Source organism: Bactrocera neohumeralis, chromosome 6 (genome assembly GCF_024586455.1).
Source record: "Bactrocera neohumeralis isolate Rockhampton chromosome 6, APGP_CSIRO_Bneo_wtdbg2-racon-allhic-juicebox.fasta_v2, whole genome shotgun sequence".
In the NCBI taxonomy this organism is placed as follows: domain Eukaryota; kingdom Metazoa; phylum Arthropoda; class Insecta; order Diptera; family Tephritidae; genus Bactrocera; species Bactrocera neohumeralis.
In genome coordinates this window covers 61616400-61641077 of record NC_065923.1, presented here as the reverse complement: position 1 = coordinate 61641077, position 24678 = coordinate 61616400, and the positions used below count along the sequence as shown (strand labels likewise).

Sequence of the window (24678 nt, the reverse complement as noted above, 5' to 3'; positions counted from 1 at the left end):
TATAGTGCAACTATCGGTCAACATATAAGCAAATTTTATGATATTCAAAAGTAATTTCTTTCTAATAGGACACTGTTAGGTTGACTAATATAGATGAAATCAGGGCAATATTTCCCCTAGTCCTCGTATATCTAATATTCAGATTTTCAAACAACCGCTTGACTTTATGCCGTGTGTATTGATCAATCCCTAAGGTTTATCCAACTGGGGAAATAACGAATACCCTTACATGCATATATAAACACCCACACATACATATATATGTATGTAGTTATGCTCTCTTTGTGGCTTATATAATTTTGTTATGTATATATTTTGATTATATCAAAAAGGCATTAACTAGCATTTTTATCTTATCTCACACACTATAACTGCGGCACTCGTGCAACACAACACACACATCCCCACAGCATTATTATTGCAATAACACTTGGAATTGTCGCCAACCGCGTAAATATGCAATCAAATTGCGGTTAGTGTACACAATAAATTACTTAGCGGCTTTCGATTTTTATGCAAATTCTATATTTTATAGCAGCACATTATAGCTTGTATATATATACGCCGAATATTATATAAATATATGTTCATATATGTATGTATGTATATTTAATTTTTTTGATTAATGGTTTTTCATGTTCATATTATTCGGAACAAAGTGAGTTTGATTGTTGGCTGCATATTTTTATTGTTTTGAGTGTGGCTTATGACGCGATTTAGCTGGATCAATGCGTATTATTTTCTCAACGAATTTGCTGAACTTTTTGGCAAGTCATGACATGAGTGATATTCATACAATATATGTCTGTATAACTTAAACCTATATCTCTATAACTACTCAAGCATTGTACATACAAAAGTAACCTGCCGAGAGTAGAATTTTCCTGATTTTACATTAGTTTAAGCATATATGTACATAGGTGAATGCTACAATACGTGACAACATTGTTTGCGAAATGTGTAAATTCTTTTTCAGAACACATTAAAATATGGTACTTAAACTGAAAACTTTCTGGAACGGCATTCTTCCGAGATTTTTTGTGGAATATTGCAAGAAAACTAAACATTTTTTTAAACAATTCTAATTCACTTTAATTAGAAACTGTGGTCACACTGGTTTTTAATACTTTTGTTCCTAAACGATTATGTCTGATTGAAATATCCACGCTCCGCCATCCACTAAATTATTTTTAACGTTGAGTCTCGAGGAATTGTACCCTAGACCATCATTTAAAGACGTAATGACAACAATTAATACTGAAAGCAAAAGTAAGTTTTACTTAAACTATGAAAACTTGGGAAAACTTCAACCTCAATATATTTAAATCTTTAAACAACATTTTTAATTTCATAAGAGTTTTTAAAGACTTGCTTTAGAAAAAGATTGCCCTTTCTCAAATTTATTTATAACAAGTAAGGAAGGGCTAAGTTCGGGTGCAAGCGAACATTTTATACTCTTGCAACTTAGATGAATCAATGCTAGAGAAATATCGTAAAGTGTAAAATGTCAACCAGCGGTTCTGAAGCCAATACATACTGTGCCCAAAAAATAAGGTGACTTTTGAATTTAAACTGCCCGCGTCGAAGGCTTTGGAGAATAATTTTTTTTTAGGTTGGTAGTACTGTCAGTCACATTTATGTCAAATTTCATGTCAAAATATTGATTAGTGTTTGAGATACGTGTCGTTTTGTGAGCTGCTAAAAGTGAGTTTTTCGTTTTTTGCGATGTCGAAATTTGTTGAGCAAAGAATTTGCATTAAATTTTGTTTACGGAATCAATTTTCTGCTGCGGATACGTTGAGGATGGTGCAGAAAGCCTTTGGTGAGGAGGCTATGTCTAAAAAAATGTTTACAAGTGGTATAGTGAGTTCTAAGCCGGCGGTACCGGCGAAGCTCACGTTCAACAAATCAAAGATTTGGTGTTGAAAAACCATCGATTAACAATTAGAGACCTTGCTGATGAAGTTGGCATATCGAAAGGCTCAGCCAATACCATTTTGAAGGATGTTTTGGGCCTTAAGCGCGTCAAATCTCGACTGGTACCGAAAACATTGAATTTTTTGGAAAAAAGGCGTAGCGTTGAAGTGTGTGAAACCATGCTTTCCGACTTCCAGGGTGTCATGAAACGCATTATAACTGGCGATGGGACTTGGATCTCTGTTTACGATCCCGAAACAACCGATCAATCGAGCGAATATCGTGCCAAAAGAGAGCCGAGACCAAAAAAATCGCGCCAAAGTCGCTCAAAAATCAAGGTCATGTCGACTGTTTTCTTCGATTATCGTGGTGTTGTGCATTATGAATTCCTTCCAACCGGTCAAACAGTCAACAAGGAATATTATTTGAACGTTATGCGTCGTTTGCGTAACGCTATCCGCCTAAAACGGCCGGAATTGTGGAAAGACAATTCTTGGTTTTTACACCACGATAATGCACCATCCCATATTCACCTCATCTGGCGCCGTGCGACTTCTGGCTGTTCACCAAGCTCAAAAGACCGCTCCGGGGACACCGTTTTTATACGATAGAGGAGATTCAAGCCGCAGTGAAGACGGAACTGAAGGCCATCCCGGAAAGTGACTACAACCAGTGTTTCGAAGATTGGAAAATCCGTTGGCGTAAGTGCATTGCATCGGGAGGGGATTACTTTGAAGGCGATGAAATTGATTTGGAAGAATAAATAAAGAATTTTTAAAATAAATGCAATGTCATACAATGCCATATTTTTGGGCACAGGTATATGGATATAAATGCATGAAATGAAAAATGGTCTGAACCACTTTGAAGGGAATCCAATGAGGATGGTGTGTAAAAAAAACTTGTGAAAATGTTAGTTTTAACCGACTATAAATTCAAAAAAATAATAATAATAATTACTTACTTATAACAGAGAATGTTAAATTTAGACAGAGAATGTTATTTAACATTTAGCTAAGCTGCAACCCACTGATAAGGGCGAATAAATTCTGAATGGTTCGCGGAAAATGTACAATACGAAGTGAAACATGACTGTTGTGGAATCCAACATAGAATTGCTTAACTGTCGCAATTGCTACATTAATTCTAAGGATACAAGGGAACAGAAAATGCAAAACAAAAAAAATTGTAAAAAGATTACCCTGCTGACCCTTTAACACAACCAATGATTTATCTGAATTCCAAAAATATATCATATATAGAAATATCAACTATAAGCACTGAGGTCCACATGTTCAGTATATGGGATTTTTAAATTTATTGCCCGACTTGTTCTTCGCTCTTCGGCGAGAAGAGTTTATTGCCCAAATTCTCTTTGGTGCTTTATTTCAACACAAGAAATGAGTAGTAGGCGTGGTTGTTGTCAGATTTCGTCTATTTTCATAATGTCATGTCAAAATATTGTTATGCACCGAATTTGTTGGAGGTATTGGTTTTTACTTAAAAGTGGGTGTTGTCACGTCCATATTTTATTTTGAATTAAAAAATGCACATATTAATCCATTCAACCATTGTTTTGGGTTTCTTGTTGTGCATTTTAGCGGTGTTATTATCTTTAAATTCTCTGTTAGATTGAGATTCAGACTCTTTAATGGCCAATAAAATGAAGTAATACACCCATTTTCCTTTAATTCTACAATCTCAAATGTCAAAATTAACGAATTAACTTAAAAGAATGACGGGAGTGAAAAATCTGTATTGTATAATTTACCACATTACCAATATTTAAGCGGGGAATGTTTCACGGTAGAAATAATGCAATTTTCTGCGAATCATTCACCAGGTTTGCGATGAATTGCTTGATAACCATTAATCAGGCTCAATAAGGCAAAACTTAGAGTCGTCAGTAAATTTTACACATGCCCATTTGGTTTGCGTCCAATTAAGTTTTCTTTTAACCCAACTAAAGCGCTTTTCTTTAATATTTCTGTTCACGCTTGGATTTTTACAGATTTTCTTCTTAACATTCTCATCTCGTTAAGCCGATTCTAAATATGAGGGCTGCTATATATACTTCTGGCCTAAAAATGAAAATAGGAATATTTATCAACGAAAATGGTTGTATTGATTTTCAAAATATTCTCCATCAAGATTTATACAATTTTGCATGCGCTCAAACTAATTTTCGAAGCACTTTTTCCACTCCGATTGAGACACCTCCAAAACATAGTTTTTGAATGCTTCAACAGCATCTTCTGGCGACGAAAATCGTTGACCACGCATTATTTTCTTGATGTGTGGGAATAAAAAGAAGTCATTGGGTGCCAAGTCAGGGCTGTACGGCGGGTGACCCATCAATTCGACGTTTTGGCCGGTTAAAAAGGCGCTGGTTTGAGCCGATGTGTAAGAGCTCGCATTGTCATGGTGCACAATGATTCGTCTTCTCTTGTTCGTTTTTCGAATTTCTCCGAAGACTTCAGGCAAACAAATGGTGGTGTACCACTCAGAATTGACCGTCCTACGTTGCTCAAGCGGAACAGTCGCCACATGACCAGTTTTGCCGAAGAAACAGGCTACCATTTGCTTCGAAGTGCTTCTTCCACGAACAACTTTCGTTGGATTTGGCTCGTCTTGGAAGACCCACACGGTCGATTGCTGTTTTGTTTCGAGCTCATACGCATAGATCCATGATTCGTCACCTGTGACGATCTTATAAACGTCTTTTGAAGCACCGCGATCGTATTTTTTCAGCATTTCTTTACACCAATCCACACGAGCCTTTTTTGAGCGATTGTTTAATTGTGCGGGATCCAACGAGAACAAACCTTTTTTTACTTCCAGGTGTTCATGCAATATCGAATGTATGCTGGTGGGAGAAATGCATAGGCAAGCCTATATCTGAACGTAAGCAAGACATGACGGTCTTGCATTATCAGTTCAGGTACGGCATCGATGTTTTCTGGCACAACGGCTGTTTTTGGACGACCTTCACGGAATTCGTCTTTGAGCGAGCGTCGGCGACGATTGAATTCGTTGTACCAGTTTTTCAAAGGATGGTGCTTCATAGCCATACAAAGATTTTAGTTCATCGATGCACTCTTGTCGTGATAATCCACGTCGAAAGTTGTGAAAAATGATCGCACGAAAATGTTCACGAGTTAATTCCATTTTTTGGCCGAGATGAATTTTTTAACTCCCTGTAAATAAAACAATTCACGATTAAATGACAAAACGTTCTGAGTGATGTTATGCTAAAAAATGTCAAACTTTCCAATGGAAATGTCAGATTGCACCTGGCAACACTTAGTGTTGCCTAGGCCAAAATATATATAGCAGCCTCCGTAGTTCGAGTTAAATTATTATTACTAAATGATTGCTGAAACTCTACATTTCGGAACTTTCTTCCTCTCTAGTTTGCCAGTTTTATGATATTTTTGTTATTATTTTACTATAATTTAGACTAGGAGTTTATACTAAACATTTCTATATTTAAAAAAATCAGTTTTATAAATTATCATGTTGTATAATTTTTTCATATCTGCCATGTAATTACCCTTAATCCAAGGTACTAAATCCTTGCATAATAGCGGAAACCAAGTCATCCACATTTTTGTACAAAATATAATTTTAGTTGGCATAAATCTTATATAAAACGGTATTAAAATTTAATTCAGCTATTTTTGTCACACCATTCATACACTTTCTAGTCTCCCGATGACACACATATGCACGGCGCCAGTAATATTTCTGTACACCTGCAGTGCTCAGAGCCTTACATAAGCTCACATTCATTGCCTAAGCATAAAAAAGTTTGTGCTTAACTTGAATGCAAGTGGAGAATCCAAAAAAGAGCTGTGACCTGAGGCTTTAAGCGTGAAAAATTAATGGCATTCATAATGTCTTTGTATTAGTTAGGCTGCGCATCATCAACTGCGTGCTTGTTAATATCCTCTGGAAGCAGCAAGCGTTTTCAGAAATGTGTTATTCAGCTCAATCGCAGCGAGGGCGTCTGCTACCTGCACGACACACCTCCATTGAAATAAAAGCGCAAATAACAAAAATTTAATGGGATCGCATTTAAGGCGGCTGCGAGATGAAAAAAGCACTTCATTGTGAGTGGGTCACCAGCAGCACTGACAGCTGACATTTTTAAAAGTACAACAAAAACACACTGTGGTTGTTAAGAGTTCCCAACAAAAAAGAAAGTAAATTTCAGCGTCATCACTACCGCGTTTATTATAATGACTTGGTGGCGCTGCAGTCAAAAGTCGTTTTTGGTGCGAAATTCGTTTTGTGTGAAAATCATGTGAAAAGGTGTGAAATTGCTTTTAAACAAAAAATTGAGCAGCCAAGTGCCGGTAGCAGGTGTCATACTACACACTCATACGCACACACACAAATAAACGCATTTCAATAAAAAGCGCATAACTGTAGGCGGGTCTGTGATTATGCAGCAAATTACTTTGAGCACTTGCGTTGGTCATCAAGTACACTTGTGCGCGCTTTTATGCTCGTGTAAGCCGAAAGCAGGTGTGCGTCGAGCACCACATCGTCATGCCATTAAATTCTAAGGTTTGTGTTTACAGTTTTTTCCTCACTAAAACATTACACTAGCTGCTGTTTTTAGTATACTTACATTAAGGGTGCAGAAAAATACAAAGAGAGGAGGAAGAGCATGAAAAAGGTGCCATAAAAGTTAGGAAAGTTTTCAGGACTGAAAAATCTAGACGCATTTCTTAGGAAAATATTTATGGTTTTTATTAAACTCTTGTTCAAGTGTCAATACACTTCATGAAAATTGTTTATTCATTAATTTTATAGTCATTTATTTAAGAACTTCTCGAAAACTTTTTCGAAGGTTTTCTTTAATCCTTTGCTTTTGCCGCACAGATTTCATATTTTTTCACAGTTTTGGTTTTTTTGATAGGTAGCTACCCCCTTCAATACTTACATCTATTTACATACTTTTTCGGGAACAACAAAGCGGTGGGGGCCGATGGATTGCCGACCGGGCTATTCAAACACGGCGACGAAGAACTGATAAGGAGCATGCATCAGCTGCTTTGTAGAATATGGTCGGACGAAAGCATGCCCAACGAGTGGAATTTAAGTGTGCTATGCCCAATCCATAAGAAAGGAGACCCCACAATCTGCGCCAACTACCGTGGTATAAGCCTCCTCAACATCGCATATAAGGATCTATCTAGAATATTGTGTGAAAGATTAAAGTCAACCGTCAACAAACTGATTGGACCTTATCAGTGTGGCTTTAGACCTGGCAAATCAACAATCGACCAGATATTCACCATGCGCCAAATCTTGGAAAAAGACTCGTGAAAGGAGAATCGACACACACCACCTCTTCGTCGATTTCAAAGCTGCTTTTGACAGCACGAAAAGGAGCTGCCTTTATGCCGCGATGTCTGAATTTGGTATCCCCGCAAAACTGATACGGCTGTGTAAACTGACGTTGAATAACACTAAAAGCTCCGTTAGGATCGGGAAGAACCTCTCCGAGCCGTTCGATACCAAACGAGGTTTTAGACAAGGCGATTCCCTATCGTGTGACTTTTTGAATCTGCTCTTGAAGAAAATAACTGAGCTGCAGAACTAAATAGAGAGGTACCATCTTTTATAAGAGTGTACAGCTGCTGGCGTATGCCGACGATATTGATATCATCGGCCTCAACACCCGCGCCGTTAGTTCTGCTTTCTCCAGGCTGGACAAGGAAGCACAGAAAATGGGTCTGGCAGTGAACGAGGGCAAGACAAAATATCTCCTGTCATCAAACAAACAGTCGTCGCACTCGCGACTTGGAACTCACGTCACTGTTGACAGTCATAACTTTGAAGTCGTAGATAACTTCGTCTATCATGGAACCAGCGTCAACACCAACAACAACATCAGCCTGGAAATCCAACGCAGGATTGCTCTTGCCAGCAGGTGCTACTTCGGACTAATTAGGCAATTGAGAAGTAAAGTCCTCTCTCGACGAACAAAAACCAAACTCTATAAGTCACTCATAATTTCCGTCGTGCTATATGGTGCAGAAACATTGGCGAAGACATCATCTGATGAATCGACGTTGTGAATTTCCCAGAATATCAATCTTTTGGAATGGCTAGCTTATTCTTCTGATGTAAGTCCTATTAAAAACATCTGGGGATGGCTGGTAAGAAAGGCTTACGAAAATTATCGTCAATTTAATACGATTTCTGATCTTAAAACAACTATTTTGGATGCATGGGCTTTATTAACCCCAGAAATGCTTTCTCATTACACCAGCTCAATACGAAATCGAATATTCGCACTTATTAATAATAATGGAAGCACAATAAATTATTAAGATAAAAAAGAAATGTGTTTCCTTCCTTGTTTTCGTGGTAGAAGGGCTGTTTTTATGGCAATGAAACACAGTTTTCAGTGCAATCCGCTTACTAGCTGCAATATTATGAAAAGTACCGTTAGAAAAAAATTGTTTTTATAGAATTGTTAAAGTTACCATAGAGCTTTTAGAATGGGAACATATTTTTTCAGTATTTCACAGAAATTAATTTATTTATAGCAATGAAACAAAGTGTATATATAAAATATTGAAATTTTATTGCGCAATATTATTGAAGATATGCATCTAATTTGTTGCGATGCGCCACTGTGTAATATAAAATCAATTTATTTTACATATACGAAATATCAAAAGAAAATATTGCACAATATTATTGAAGATATGCATCTAATTTGTTGCGATGCGCCACTGTGTAATACAAAATCAATTTATTTTACATATACGAAATATCAAAAGAAAATATTGCACAATATTATTGAAGATATGCATCTAATTTGTTGCGATGCGCCACTGTGTAATATAAAATCAATTTATTTTACATATACGAAATATCAAAAGAAAATATTGCACAATATTATTGAATATATGCATCTAATTTGTTGCGATGCGCCACTGCATAATATAAAATCAATTTATTTTACATATACGAAATATCAAAAGAAAATATTGCACAATATTATTGAAGATATGCATCTAATTTGTTGCGATGCGCCACTGTGTAATATAAAATCAATTTATTTTACATATACGAAATATCAAAAGAAAATATTGCACAATATTATTGAATATATGCATCTAATTTGTTGTGTACAATTTATTTTACATACGCACAATATTATTAAAGATATGGATCTAATTTGTTGCGATGTGCCACTGTGTAATATAAAATCAACTTATTTTACATATACGAAATATTAAAAGTATTGCACAATATTATTGAAGATATGCATCGAATTTGTTACTACGTACCCCTGTAACTCAAAATATACTTGTATACAGTTTTTAGTTGCAAAAGAAATATTTCACAGTATTATTGAAGGCATGTGTCTTATTTTTTGGTATGTACCCTTGTAACATATAAAATAATTTAACTTTATATACACACAAAATACAAACAAAAATGTTGTTCAATATTACTGAAGATATGTACATATGCATATGTAACACATAAAATCAATTAACTTTACATAAGTAAAATATTAAACTTCGTTGTGTAATATTGAATGAGAGACTTCAATTTTACTCACAGAATACGTATAAATTAGATGTATAGTACTATACATACCTAAAATGTGCTAATTACACTTCTGAAACTAATAATACCAAATGTACGATACTGCGAGTGCGCAACCTTGACACACACAGAGCAAAAATAATCAACCCACAAACGTACTTACGTTTAGCCCACGGCTAACCCACAAATGCCATGAAGAAGCAAGGAAAGTGAAATTTCTTGGCAAAAAAATATTAAAATTGAAGAAAATAAGTTCAAAACATAAAAAAATGTGTGCATATGAAAACAGTTTTTTTTTCAAATTTGTGCTTGGTGCCGCGCACGACTGCACACCAAAAATCTGTTGTTGTGTTTGTGTGTCGATATGTGAAATATATTTGTCGGTCACTTCAATTTTATGTTCACTTTGTGAGAAAAAAATATGTGCGTGGCTATTTTAGAAGATTCTGTTTTCCAATTTGTGGGTCACTCATGTCTCACGCTTCATAATTTTTTTTAATGGACCAGTAGAATAATTGGCAGGCAGCAAGCGTTTTTATTCATTTAAATGCAGCAGAAATGCTGTCAATAAACGAAATGAAAGACTACAATTTCTGCACTAATTGCCTTGTGTGAGGAATTGGCCGACTAAACCAAGCGAAAATGAATACAAAGTCTATTTTTCTAGCATCGCTTCAATTATTGACATGCTTGGATAGTGGAAAATAGTTTCTTGGAATTATTGAAACGAACTTGAAGGAAATTAGTTGATATGCGATTGAAATTTGGATTAAATTTAGAATGTATTTGAATTTAATGCCTCCATTGAAATATTTAGGTTTTGCAAAAAGTGGGGTCGTTAATAAAATTATTGATGTTAAAAAATTTTTATTTTTTCTTGTTTTAAATAAAGTCAGGTGGCAAGTCTATAAGATGTCATACCATTACGAATTTTGTTTTAACTCTTCGATCGACTAAAAACGGCTCCACGGAGCGGCAATTTCAGCTTAGGGAACAAGAATAATTCACATGGTTCTAAATCTGGCGAATACGTTGGTTGATCAATGGTATTCCTTGCGCTTTTGGCTTTAAATCCGGTCACAATCGTGACGTGATGTGCAGGTATCTTCGTGTAAGATCCATGAATTGTTCTTCCATAATTCCAGTCATTTTCGACGTGTGTTCTCCCGCAAACACTTCAATACGCCAAATAGAACTCCTTATTGACCGTCTGTTCTTTTGGAACAAATTAATGATGCACCAAATCATGAAAATAAGCATTACCTTAATTTTTGGCTTGGTTAGAACAACAAAATTTGAGAAAAATCTTTGATCGATATTTTTATCCATTGTACAAATCCCAACGCACTGCTGAGGAGTACCGACTTAAGCAGCTGCTGTAAGCAAACTGGTTGACAGATCGCGCTAATATTAAGGACAGTCCTACCAACTTAGCAAAATACATTTTTGGAAATATCATACATTTTCGGGCGCTTTTTTGTCAAAATTTATAGTTCCAAATCAAAATTGCAATCCTTTTATACTCTTTTATACCATAGGAAAATGTACAAGATAAACTCGTTTATAATTCTTAGCATTTCAGCACTGTTTTCTATATACAACTAGCTGACACCGCAGGCGTTGTCCTGCTTGAAATTATGTGTTTTGAAATGAAAAGAAAGTTGAATTTACGTTGTGTTAAAAATCATTTATTTTCGATTTTTTCTAAATTTTTTTCAATGTAACGCAGCTTGAAAGACAATATTTTTTGGTTTCTGTTCCGGTACGTAAATGTATAGAGAAGATGGTTTTCCAACTCTTGAACACGCCACGTATAACTGGCCGTGTGAAAAGCATGGCATTTCCAGATTTATGCCACACACTTTTAGTGACTATTATTGTGTCCTGTTGATTGTCTTCGCAAATGTAATTTTCACTGGAAACTGAATACGTTCGAACTGAAATGGCAAATCGTTGAAACTCAAAGAAATTCGTAGAAACAAGCATTCTGTGCCTTGTATTTGATAGCTGCGGCATTCTATTACAAAATTTCGGCGCATGAAGATTGCGTAACATAATCATGACAGATCCAACTTTGAGACGCAAATAATGCGGTGGCATACCAAGTCTCTCCAAAGATTTTAGAAATTCCATTGGATAATGCACGGCTTCATATATTTGGCAGCTAAAATTGTGAGTGCACTCAAGTAATCGTAGTGACGATAATTTAGCCAATGTTGGCATTAACATTCGTGTTGAGTTCATATTTCGTTAAAGTGAATTGACAAAAGGCACGTGGAATTGATATCAAACACCGGGATGTATCAACCGGAATTGACCCATGTTCAATTCTTAACGAATACGATGTAAAATGTCTTCGGTAATGTCATTTTTGTTCGCATCCCATAATTGACGCGGATTTGAAGGCTGATATGTCGAAATGATCATCGCGGTAAGTGTGCGAACTTCAGTGGCATGCGAAGTAACTATCGGATCGTCCATTGTTTGATTCCAGTGATTATCATGTTCCAACAATTGTAATTGCTGGCAAGCATCTCAAAAAGTTGCACACACCGTACCATTCACAGTATGCTATGACTCAAATGAAGTTGAACCGTGTACATTAATCAATAGCAACCGAAGGTAGAAGCAATCGTCGATTTTCGGGTGGATTGTGCAAATTCGTTCTAAAACATTAGTTGAGAACACACTTGGATGTCAATCTACTGATTAGTCTTGCTTTCTGCGTAACCATTTCTTCGACGATGCATTCCATGTATAATATCAAGGCATTTCCGAATAGAGCAATGTTCTCGCAAACAGATCATGGTTAATTTTGTTGCTGGCGGTGTTTCCACTGGCTGTAATGTATCCCCTGGGTTGAAATACAGTCTTTGGCCATTCTCCAAATGAACTGCGAGGCGCACAACAGTCGGAAAACATTCATTAATTGTAAAAGTAAATTATCCTACAAAGCGGTTTGTTGCAGTTAACGTATCGACCAATTGGATACTTGCTGATCTCATCTCGTTCAAGGCCAATATTCGCCATGTTGCTTTCTCTGGTGACGAATTTGCAAACGTATTTGATCGATTTCACCAAACTGCAATACTCAACATTGATATGAGTTTTGAATGTGAATTAGACAAAAGTGGTGAATATAGTACGATCCATGAGTTGTCAACTTCGATTTTCACTCTTCTAAATTGAATGCTAAATGTTCTGCCATTCTCGTCTGGTGAGCTACGCCGATAGAGTAGATATACATCATTTCCAGTTTGCGTTTCCGAAAGAAAAGCACGTGGATAATGTTTCGTTCATTTATTGTCAGATTCATAAAAATGCCGAAGTGGATATCGTCTGGTGAGCTACATTAACATATGGATATCCATCATTTTCATCATAGTTTGTGTTTCCGAAAGAAAAGCACGTGGATAGTAATTTCGGATTTTTCTGCAATTGGAATTTCCGCAGAAATGATTTCATCAATTTTATCTGGTGTAACCACCATCCACCATCCAAAGAAGAATGTGTGCGTGCGGCAAATCTCTTTTTTGCAACTCAACAGGCGGCCTATTCTGTAACTCGATTCGAAAAAAAAAATTTACTCGAATTCGGATTTTTTATATTCTGTAACTCGATTTTCGGATTTTCAAGCCAATTTTCGAATAAAATATTCGTTAGCTTTTGAGTTGTAGAAAGCAAAAACGAAAATTGTACGTATTTGTTCTGGCACAGGGTGGTACAACTTTCACATATATACAACGTAGATCCGAATTTCGAATAGAATACATTTACGAATCGAGATACAGAATAGGGCCCCAGAGTACATCTAACATCTAACAGCACCATATATGTACCATACGTTGCTTCAAGATAAAGTCCATCAATCATCATAGCTGTTGTTTGAAAAGTCGTGCTGTGACATCGTGACGATCGCTTGCTGATTGAACGCGATCCATAATTCCACACGTATGTCATCACATCCTGGAAGTACTTGTTCATGTGCCTTGGGCTGCCAATGTATGTTGATGGCAAAAAGAACGCCGACAGATTTTTGCGCGACCTCTTCGTAGCTTCGTAACAAATTTCAATCTGTAATTGATCACTTTGTGTGAAACACACATAAAGTTTTCACTCAAAAATGTTCAAGAATTTTTCTTTTGAATAGCCGGAATAAAAAGCAAGCGACCAAAATTGAGCAAATCAAAATATTGAAAAACAAAATAAAACAAAAATTGAAAAAAAATTTTTATGGATAAAAGATACTTTTTGGAATTGTCAAATTTTCCGACTTTTCTTCATGAAAAGTATAAGGTTGTTTTATTTCTAAACCTTCCCCGATCCACAACGAACAACCTCTGAAAACCTATCAATGGCATTGCTGCAGCCGTTCTCGCGCCTTAGCGTTACTAACATACAAACATTCAAGAAGAGGGCTGTTTTTAAGGTTTACCGGCAATTATTCGAGTTTTTCTCGTCATGAAAACCATCTTTGAACTTCAACAAACTTTTCAAAAAAAGAATTGGCCAAATAATATATATTATTGATCTGGAGAATCCGCTCTATCTGACCATACCCATTTTATTCCCGAAATTCTGGGACGGTATACTAAAGCCGACCACAAATTAGTCCAGGCGTTGTTGAGTTATGCACTTACCAACACATTTTGGGATTCATTTTTATATTATACTAGAAGAAGTTATAATATTGATAGTCGTCAAAAATTTATGACATAATTTTATGAAACAACAACATCTCATCCGTTGGCAGATGAATTGGGAATACGATGCTTGATAAATAATAAAACATCGAGTCAAGAACGCTGCCTGGCGAAACCACATCTGATGTCTTCACTATCTGGAGATATTGTAGATTTATTAAAAACCCGCTTTCGAGGAATCCAAATTGATAGGTAGGAAAGGCTTGACTTTTTCATAGCGAAAAATTTTGTGATTTTCGGGTTTCTTTCGGTTGAGCAATTTATGAACATTGCATAAATTCAATTTGAATAATCATTTTACCGGCACTACCACTTTCTAAACTCGATCCACGTGGTCACTATCGTGTATCCGATCTTGTGAATATAATAGGTAAATAACCAAAGCCAACCTTACATCCTTGAATAGAGTTCCATGTCTGCTTATATTCCTCTACTAAATTCGTTTCAGTAGGTCAAGTGAAAACGAGTTCATTATTTCTTCAGTAGACGGACTTAGCAATCTTTCTCGCGTTGTATAAAAGTGGAAGATTTAAGCTTGCTTGACATCAGCAAAGCAAAAATAAGCCAAATTTTACAGTTATCAACATATTTTATATGCAACATGCGATGTACGTACATAAATCGCTGTTGAATAGGTTTATTTTTGATTGCCTCAAGAGAAAATTGACTGTTCCAACGAACAGCTAATAGGGACGAGGGTTTCTATGAGATCCACATTAATAAGTAGCCTTCAAAATGGCAACAAGATATCGATAAAAACTCAATCGGATCGTTCTCATTATGAAAAATAAGACTTTGAGTTTAATACAAAAATAACATATTTCTTAGTCCTAGACCTATTACTTAGCAACAAATGTTTTATAGATTTATTAAGGAAACATCAACTCAACTAAGAGTTACTTTTGCTTTCTTTTTCTTACAGACCTAACTAGACTAACTAGAGCAACGGTGGACGCTTGTGTACAAATAATCAAGCAAAGAGGACAATACCGCCAAAATGCGAAATTTAATTGTCCGCAGTGGCGGCTTTGAAGACTTTCGCTCCTTTTATAATCGTACTACTGGCACTGGCACAAAGACGCACACATAATGTGCAGCAACAATGAGAACATCATAATCCTTGCAATTCTACCGAGTAGCAACGACAACGCCACAAACAATTTGAGCTGATTTATTGCGGCGCACGTGACAGAGTCGCAGCCAGAACCTGAACCACAGAGACAAAACCACACATACCGCAATCATAATGGATGCAGTAGGAAGCGCGACAATGTGGCGGCGACGCAAGCCAATAACAACAGCAACTACCGCTAAGCCACTTTACAACCCAGCAACGTTGACTTTAGTCATACTGTTGTTCAACATCACCTCGGCGGCGCTAACTTTAGCTGCAGCATTGGGCACGACAAGCGAAGCGGCAATTCAGCACAGCAACATAACCAACAATATTACAACAAGTGCAACAAAAGCACACATTAATGCCACAACCGAAGTTAGTTCGACTCCACCAACTACCGAGGCGCAGCTAAAAACTGTACTAACCACAACGCCGGCAACGAGCGCGGCGACTACGATGAGCGCAAGCACGATGAGCACGACCATGAGTATGCATCGAGGCGGCGGCGTGGATGTGCGCTATGAGGTCGAACATAAAGATGACTTAATCAACGATCCATATGTGCAGATCGTCTTCTGCGTCATCTATACGACCGTCTTCGTGTTGGGCATATTTGGCAATGCCCTCGTTTGCTATGTCGTCATACGCAATCGTGCCATGCACTCAGTTACGAATTACTTCATAACGAATCTAGCGATCTCCGACATATTGCTCTGCGTGCTGGCCGTGCCATTTACGCCGCTCTACACCTTCATGGGCCGTTGGATATTCGGCGCTACAATGTGTCATCTGGTATCGTATGCGCAGGGTTGCAGTATATATCTGTCGACCTTTACGCTGACAGCGATAGCTGTGGATCGTGTATTTGTAATCGTGTTCCCCTTCAAGCCGCGCATGCAAATACGCACCTGTTGTTATACGCTCGCTTTTATATGGTGCTTCTCCTTGGTGGCCACTAGTCCCTATGCCTTATATATGCGCGTTGTTGTGGCGCATGTGAAGAAAAAGTATGTGAATACCGGTGAGACGTTCATTGCGAATAGTACAAATAGTCTGCGCGATCATCTGAATGCCACAACCACACCTTACGGTATTTATCTGCTGACCGATGCGATTACAACGGTGGCTTCGGTAACTGGTGTCAAACTTAATTTAGACGTTTCACCGGACGCGGAGGATGATGATGACGATGTCACGATATACTGCGAGGAGAATTGGCCATCGGAGAGTTTTCGCCGTGGTTTTGGTATTTTGACAACGCTCGGTCAGTTTGTCGCACCGTTAGGCGCGATTACGGTATGTTATATTTGGGTGTCGGTGCGTCTGAATATGCGTGAACGCTGTCGGCCTGGCGCTAAATCGGCGGCGCGCGATGCAGCCGATCGTGAACGTAAGAAGCGCACAAACTTCATGCTAATCGCGATGGTTGGCGTGTTCGCTTGCTCGTGGTTACCGATGAATATTGTCAATATGGTTGATGATTTCTATGACAAATCGAATGATTGGTCTTTCTACACATTCATCTTCTTCATAACGCATGCGCTGGCCATGTCGTCCACTTGCTACAATCCCTTTTTGTATGCTTGGTTGAATGAGAACTTTCGCAAAGAGTTCAAACATGTCTTGCCCTGCTTTAATCCATCCAAACATCGTCAAGTGAATCGTCACTGTTATAATCGTTCGGATCGCAATACCTGCGAGGGCGGTCGGCGTCGCAATGATATGGGCAATGGCGTCGGTGTGAGCATAGATATCGATGAGGGCGATGATGATGAGCATGAGAATGGCGTTACGCAGGAGACATCATTGGCCAGAGTGAAAGACAAGTGCACGAGCGAGACACTCGAACTGACTTGTAGCAATAGTGGTGATGTCTTAACGTCGAATAAGTGTTGTAATACGGTAATGGTGCATGGCACGCATGTGGTGGATATCACTGTGAATGGCAAGGGTCAACATGATAATTGTAATAATGCGCTGGATGAGGATTGTGTGTCGGGTGATGAGCATACTGTAGAGATGCATTTTACGGAGACGGCGTTCGTGAGCTTGGACAATGGCAAGGATATTTGCCTGTTGGAAGCTGGCTGCAACAAAGAGGTGGGCGAGCAAATTTTTAACTAATGACGGGTGAGTTTAGTGCGTAAGATGGGGTGGGACGTATAGAGAAAAAGAAAATTTGAGAGAGTAAGAGACGTAGAGTCGGAGAGTCGGATAGTGAGACATAGCTGAAGTTGGAGAGAAAAAAAGTTAAAAAAGAGAGTTATGTAGAAAGCAAAAGTGTACGAGACGGTGTCTCCCCTTCCAGAAGTGAAAAGATTACAAATTTTGTGTGCAGAAAAAAGTATTACACATGGAAAAACCGTGGTTTAACATACAGTCGACGCATAAAAGATCGTGTGTGTAAGAGAATTGAGCAATAAAAAGAGTGTATTATATTAGAAAGAGACAGTAGTTTCATTGAGAGTACGTATTAAAGGAGCTTCTCGATGCCCAAAAATCGATTCTGTTGACTAGCGAATAGTCATTTTATAGCGGCAGTCTAGTCTAGTTTATAGTCTACTTCAGAAAAAATTGGAGGATTTGGTCATTCGGTCACAAGAACTGTCAAGTCGCGCGGCCAAGCTTCGGAGACCGTGAAAGCAGCATTTCAATACAAACGCATTTGATACGGATACGCTCATATCTCCGAAACTATTTGTCGAATTAACTTAAAATTTGCGGATATTATTCTCAAATATAATTTCGTTATAAAGTGTGGATGTAGATGAAATTGAATTTGATTGGAACTTCGGTGTTAAAGTTTGAACAAGCCCGATTTGCTCTTGAACGATCTGACTTTTTAATATACTAATTGACCCTTTTTTTCAACAAAATGACGTTCATCCATTTTGTTTGTTGTTCCCCAATATCGGTGACACACGATATTGGTGACCAATCGACCGGCCCGAATCGTGAAACTATCTGCTCACTGAATCGTTCTTTCAATAAATTAATTTGATGCGATGAGATAAATGGCGTCTTTTAAGGGGTATTCCTGTCTCAGAACATGAATTTCAGGTAATTTTTAAAGTTCGTAAAAAAAAGGCAATTAATATTTTTACTATACATTTTTTTACTAGTTATTTGTTAATTTTAGAAAAATACAGAAAAAAAAATTAAAACTAAAAAAAATAAAAAAAATTTCAAAAATTATGAGCTGCCGAAGTGGGGGGTCTCTAAAAATTTCCACGTGACCATACCCATGATTTCAACCCCCCTAGTTATCTGAAACCAAAAAAAAAAGATTATTAATTTAGAATAATGTCGCAATGGCCGGAACTATGGAAAAGTGGGAAAAATTTGTTTTCACAAAATGGCGACTGCCTGAAAAAAAAAGTTTTTTTGGATCACTTTTTCTGACTATTTCGGATTTTTTAAAAATAATAAAAATAAAAGTTTGGGGATGGGGCTAGTTGCAACCATAGACAAGCCTATAAAGAAGACTCTATAAAATTTCAACTGTAAATCGGTCCAGTAGAACAGAAATCGTGGGTATCGTTCCGAAAAAGTCAGTTTTGAGAAAAACGCGCTTAAAGTTTCACGTAAAGTCTTTTGTTCGACTAGTTCCAGCCGAACCAGGTTGGATGCCAGGTCAGAAAAATGCCCATATCTCCGAAAATAATTTGAATTTTGGAAAATTCTCTTGTACACATATTCTTAAAAAGTTAAACTTTGAAAATATAAAAAATAATTTGATTTTTTTTTAATTTCTAGACCAGAACACCCCCTGTTTAAACCAAATGTCGTCGAGATCACTAGCTTCCATTTCATATATCAAACAGTCTGTTATCATGGCACAATAACGGTCGCTATTAACGGTTACGTTCTCACTGGCATCATTGAAGCAATGTGGACCGATGATTCCAACGGCCTGCAAACCACACCAAACCGTGCTGAAATGGCAGCTTTTGATTCTTTTGAAGTTGCGATTCATCCCATTTTGTTTTTTACATACGCTGAACAAAATTTAGCTGAAAACGTCGTATCTTCTTGGAACTTTTCAAAGATTCCATAGAGCGAAGTGATGTCGTTTGGAAAGACCGAGCGGCCTCAGTTCTTGTACAAGCTGATTTTGTACGCTTTCCATTTAAAATCTCAACGTAAAATGCGCCAAGTCGTTCCATATGCCAGTCCCAGCTGCTGCGAACGACGTCGAGTCGATTCTCGCTGGTTCTTAAGATGGGTGATGGTGTTGCAAATAGTACGCTCAACAGGCGCGAAACACATTCTTTACATAACGTGAATTTTCGTTAAAAAGTTGAACGATTTTTAAACGTTGTTCATAATGCCTTTCCATGATGAAATGAATAAAAATAACACGACTAACGAGTGATCTGTAAAAAACAGGCTATTAAAAAAAGTACATTTACTTGGATCTGATGTTAATACTTAAATGCTTGCATAGTTTGAAATGCTCAATTATCGTCTAAGGTTTGCTTCTTTAAGCATATTCATCTTCAGTGTATGTAAGTGAATGTATGACATAATGAATATGTACAAAAACTCATTTATACTGACTTTTATGTGCTACAATTGCGGAAGTAAGCGGATTACCATATTGCCTACAGGAAAAATCTCAACAAAAGAGTATGCGGAAATATTATGCGATGTATAAAACGGCGTAAAATACTGTTATACGTTCACGTGTACTCAAATATGAAACGCACTTCATACTTTTTGTTGCATATATACCGACATACTTACATATATAGGTAGAAACCGGATTTCCTCCTGCTATCGCTTAGTCAATGCGCTATGATTACGCAAGATAGCTTGACGGCACACACTCGTACTCAAATGGCCCAGACAGAGATAAACCAGAAGAAAAACTCGACAGACCAATACATACATACACATCTATTATATAATCCTGTCAAGAGATCGCATGTTGCTCTCATATTTCTTTGTTTGCTTTTGCCAACGCATGTCTTTCGTGCTCATGCCGTTTCATGATGAGCGCTCCAGCGTTGCAGTTAAGGTGACTTTTTTCGACCTGCCAACAGGTCAGACGGCAACAATGGCTCATCATACGTGGAAAAAAGAATGAAAAAATGCCGACAGAATAAAGTTTATCGAGCACTTGAAATTTTAATAGGCCAACATAGTTACACAATGTTTGATTTGCTAAATTTTTTCGGTATTTTTTTCAAGTTCACTGAGCGCTGTGCGTTTTTGTGTCGATTATTTCAACTCACTCGTCATTTGTAGGCTGTCCTTTAAATGCCTTAAAAGTCTGCCTTTTTTGCTGCCTTTACATGGCATTTAGTTGTTGAATAAAACATTAACCGTCATTTGTTATATATGAGTATGTCGCTTTCGGCTTTCGTTCACATAAATTAAAACGCCCGAACCTTTTTCGTCATCACCCCAAGCAAAGGCGTCGTCATTTATATTACATATAATGTTGTAATTTATATTTTGTTTACTAAGCGCCGAAAAGGAAAAGGTCCAACTAATCATATACTCTCTTTGAAGTTGGCTTAGACAGTGCTCTTAAAAAGTGATTAAGTAATAACTTATTAAGTCTTAATTTATGGCGGAAAACTGTGTTGGATTGGCGGTGTGGGTAAAATTTTAAAAACTTGAAATGTAATTTGCTGAATATTTCTCAATTTTTATCTACGTAATTAATCGAATTTATCCTCGCCTATTAACATTTTTGTATAACGCGCATTTTGAAGATGATTAAATTTATGCGAAAAACAAAACTGTTTAAATGTAAAACTTTACATTTTCTTTAAATACTGCATCTACTATCAAACTGACTTCCAGCATCCTAAATATATTACTATCAAGAGCCAAGTAGAGGCATAAATAGAATGTTTCTTAATAAATTCACACCAGTGCCATCTAGCGTTTTTAAAATTCACGAAAAGACCCGTCGGCCATCCGTCTGTTGTGAACGTCTGTTCTTTGTGACGCCAAAACACAATCTTTTCAAGATTTCATCTTTCAAATGTTGGCCGCGGCTACGTCTCAGATGGTCCATTCGTTGAGTCGAATTTTCGAAGATTAGTTCGAGCATTTCGATTGGTAACTGGCGAATGACAAGCGTGATGTATTGTTCCAAGACCTGAATCGAAGCGGGATTTGTCCGCATAGACTTCAGACTTTATATATCCCCACCGGAAAAAGTCTAACGGTGTGATATCACATGAGCTTGGTGGCCAGTCGGACAACATTTGGTTCGAAAACGTAGGATCTTCTTGGAACTTTTCAAGAGCCCATAGAGGGAAGCGATGTTGTTTGGGAAGGTCAAGCGGCTACAGTCGTTCCATACGTCAGTTCTGCGTACGGCAACGAATCGTCTTCGTGTACACCCTCAGCTACGGCTGCTATATTTTTTCTCCGCTGCTGGCTAAACGTCGTCTATTCGGTAGAGTATTATCCAAAAAGGAATGCTATTTTTCAAGATGGCTGATGGTTATGCGAATAATAGGCGCAGTATGCCGATTATGTTGGCCATGAGTTGAGCGAAGCGCACGAAACACATTCTTTACAACGGGAATTTTCGTAATAAAGTTGAACGATTTGTAAACGTTTTTCAAGCTTAAGTGTTTCCACGATAATATACCAAAAAACACTAAACAAAAAATAATATGACATCTTGACACGACTCACGCGGGGTCTGTCAAAAAATTCTATTGAAAAAAGTCAATTACCCGTTATATATTTAGCCGTACTGCCTGAGAGCCTTTTGGACTGTCTCCTCTTGGGCAAATTATAATTGCTGCAAGATGAACATTGCTAAGAGCGAGAGGACCTCTTAAGGTACACTCGGGTCAGAAGGATCCCGCAAGAGAAGCTTGGCCAAGCATGAGATGTACTACTGTGATCAAAGTAATCACCTCCCGCTGCAATACACTTATGCCAACGAATTTTCCAGTCATCATAGCACTTGGAAAAATCCTCCGTCGTGATGGCCATCAGAGCCTTCTTCGATTCAGCTTTTATATCCTGAATTGAGTCAAAATGTTGTCCTCGGAGTGAATTTGCTGAATAGCCGGAAATTACAGGAAAGTAAATCAAGCGAATGCGGTGGGTGCGGCACGATACTTGTATTAGTTGAAAATGTGGCGAAGTGATCACGAATAACCAATGCAGTATTAGATGGTGCATCGCATTTCTTTATTCAATAAATTCAGACACAGTAAAAATCAAAGAATTAACTTTTAGAGTCTCACAAACCGACTCGTATCTCAAATACTAATAAATCTTTTGATGTGAAATTTATAGATAGATGTCACTAACAGTACTACCAACTTACAGAAAAATTTACCGATTCGAAAACATGCGAAGTATAAATTAAAAATTCACCTTTCAATTTGATCACAGCAGTAAACTTCAATTAAAACTTCTTTATTGCAAATACAACCCGCTTTGGTTGCATCTACTTCTAAAACTTCTGCTCTACCGATTTTCGGGTGAGCAAACTGCTCAGTCCATAGTCTCGTGGCACCCATAGCTTGATCTAGTTCTAACATATAGATACTGAAGATGAGATATTAATTTGAACTGGAGATAGAATGTTTTCGTTGCATCGTCTCTTCTACGAGATAGTCTGAGTCATGCAGAAAATAAATTTGCTATCGATTCTGGATAAGTAGAAGTTACACTTGCTATAGAACGAAGTTGCCTAAAAGTTACTCTTGATTCGCTTAAACAACTCGAGCTCGTCTTTCACTGTCGCTTCATGGACGGCATTCACTTGGAGGGAGTCAATAGTCTGATCGGTAAGTTGTGCAATATTGTCAACGCAATTAAGGAGTGTTTGATTGATTTTCCTAGCATCTGTAGTCGCTCCATGCAGATGTTTACAAGGATGGTTTTTGTGAAAGCGTTCTAGTAGAAATTGCCTGGAGAGGAGTTCATTGTATTCCTTAATCAGAAGCATACGGACCTTACGTATATATGTTCAATAGGAGATATTTAGTGGCATCCTGTTATTGTACGTTACCCAGTCTTCTAACATCTCTAAAGCTTCTTCGTCTACGTCTCCGTACGTACATACGTTGTTTCGCAGTTTATGTCGGGAATTTAGCTCCATTATTCTGCAATACTAGGATTCAGACTGTACTCTTTTCTCCAGCTCTTGAATATGGTCGCTGTGGGTTTACTAGAGGACAGACAGAGAAGATGGAGCTTTACTTTGAAAATATGTTAGTTCCAACTAAGGCGACGTGTCGACTGTTCTTTTGGGCTCGAGGAAGGATGAATCAACTATCTGCTTCAACGGTCCGTATTTGATTCATCGAATGCTTATCGAGAGTTCTGGAGTTTGTTCATAACTGGTACAAATTCAGTGATTTGACTAATGGTTCTTTTGAAAGACCTCAGCTTGCAATAACTCTGAGAGCTTTGTTGTAGTCAACTACTCGTCAGTTCAGAAACCGAAACTTTTTTTCAAAACAGTATTTTTAACGACGGACCTTTTAGTGTACGTAGATAACCATTCTTATAAGGGCAACTTAAATTTCTTGAAACTGTTTGAGCACTTAGTGGATGCTCTCACGCCTTACACTCTCACACTTTGCCTCAAGCACTTAAAAGGCCATAGCAGGTTTATGGCCGTTACGCACTTCAAGCGGCGAATATTCATAGCCACCAAAATCTCACAATTCACGGTAGTGCGAACACAGCTTGCCATTACAAGACTACAATAGCAACATAATATAGCCAGAAAACTTGCCTGAAAATATTATTCTTTCATGGTTTCCACTTACAGTTTCTCAGCGCCATTTGTGGTAAAATAAATGGACACATTAAGTGCAAACGAAAGCGGCATAAACTACAAGGGAGCCGAAGAGGAGGGAGCGATAGAGTGTTGAAATGAAAAATATACATCGGCAAAGCAAGAAAAAGTGACAAAGAAGTGCTGAAAAGTTCCGTGGCTGAATTAAAGTGCAGTGCGGAACTTGGTCTAAAATAACGAAAAAATCGCCGATTGAAAACCGAAAAATGGCCAGGGAACTGTGCTACACATAAATCTGGGTCAAGTTTGTTGAGTGTGCCGAGCGCACTGAATGCAGCTTCCTAACTGTTACACAGCGATAGTGGCTTAACGTCAACCATTGTTAAGTGCCGAGCAAGAATGAAGACGAGAGTGATAGCAAAGCGGCGCCTACGAGTGCCCGGCAAAAGCGGCAAGGACATGGCGCACACAATGCTGCGGGCGCATAACTTTGTGTAAATACCGTTTACTTTATCACTTGGTGGTTCATGCGTGTATTCTGGTCATGCAAATGCGGTCGCCGCATACACATACACACGTACTTATGTATATAGATATATAAACTAAACACATTCTCCACTGATTAC

At 37.7% G+C, this 24678-nt stretch overlaps 1 protein-coding gene across 9 annotated transcripts in view; it reads left to right on the top strand.

Annotated features, from left to right (window-relative positions):
- LOC126763161 (prolactin-releasing peptide receptor) overlaps nt 1–24678 on the top strand; it is a 176855-nt gene that overhangs the window by 76865 nt on the left and 75312 nt on the right. For 7 of the 9 annotated variants that reach the window (XR_007667570.1, XR_007667571.1, XR_007667573.1 and 4 more), the window contains exon 2: nt 15124–17448. Coding sequence is in view for 4 of the 9 variants with exons in the window: in XM_050480419.1 (XP_050336376.1) it covers nt 15448–17442 (1995 nt within the window). In the remaining 5 variants the exon portion in view is untranslated. The remainder of the gene's footprint in view (nt 1–15123; nt 17449–24678) is intronic. The other 2 variants (XM_050480421.1, XM_050480420.1) reach the window with 1 other exon arrangement.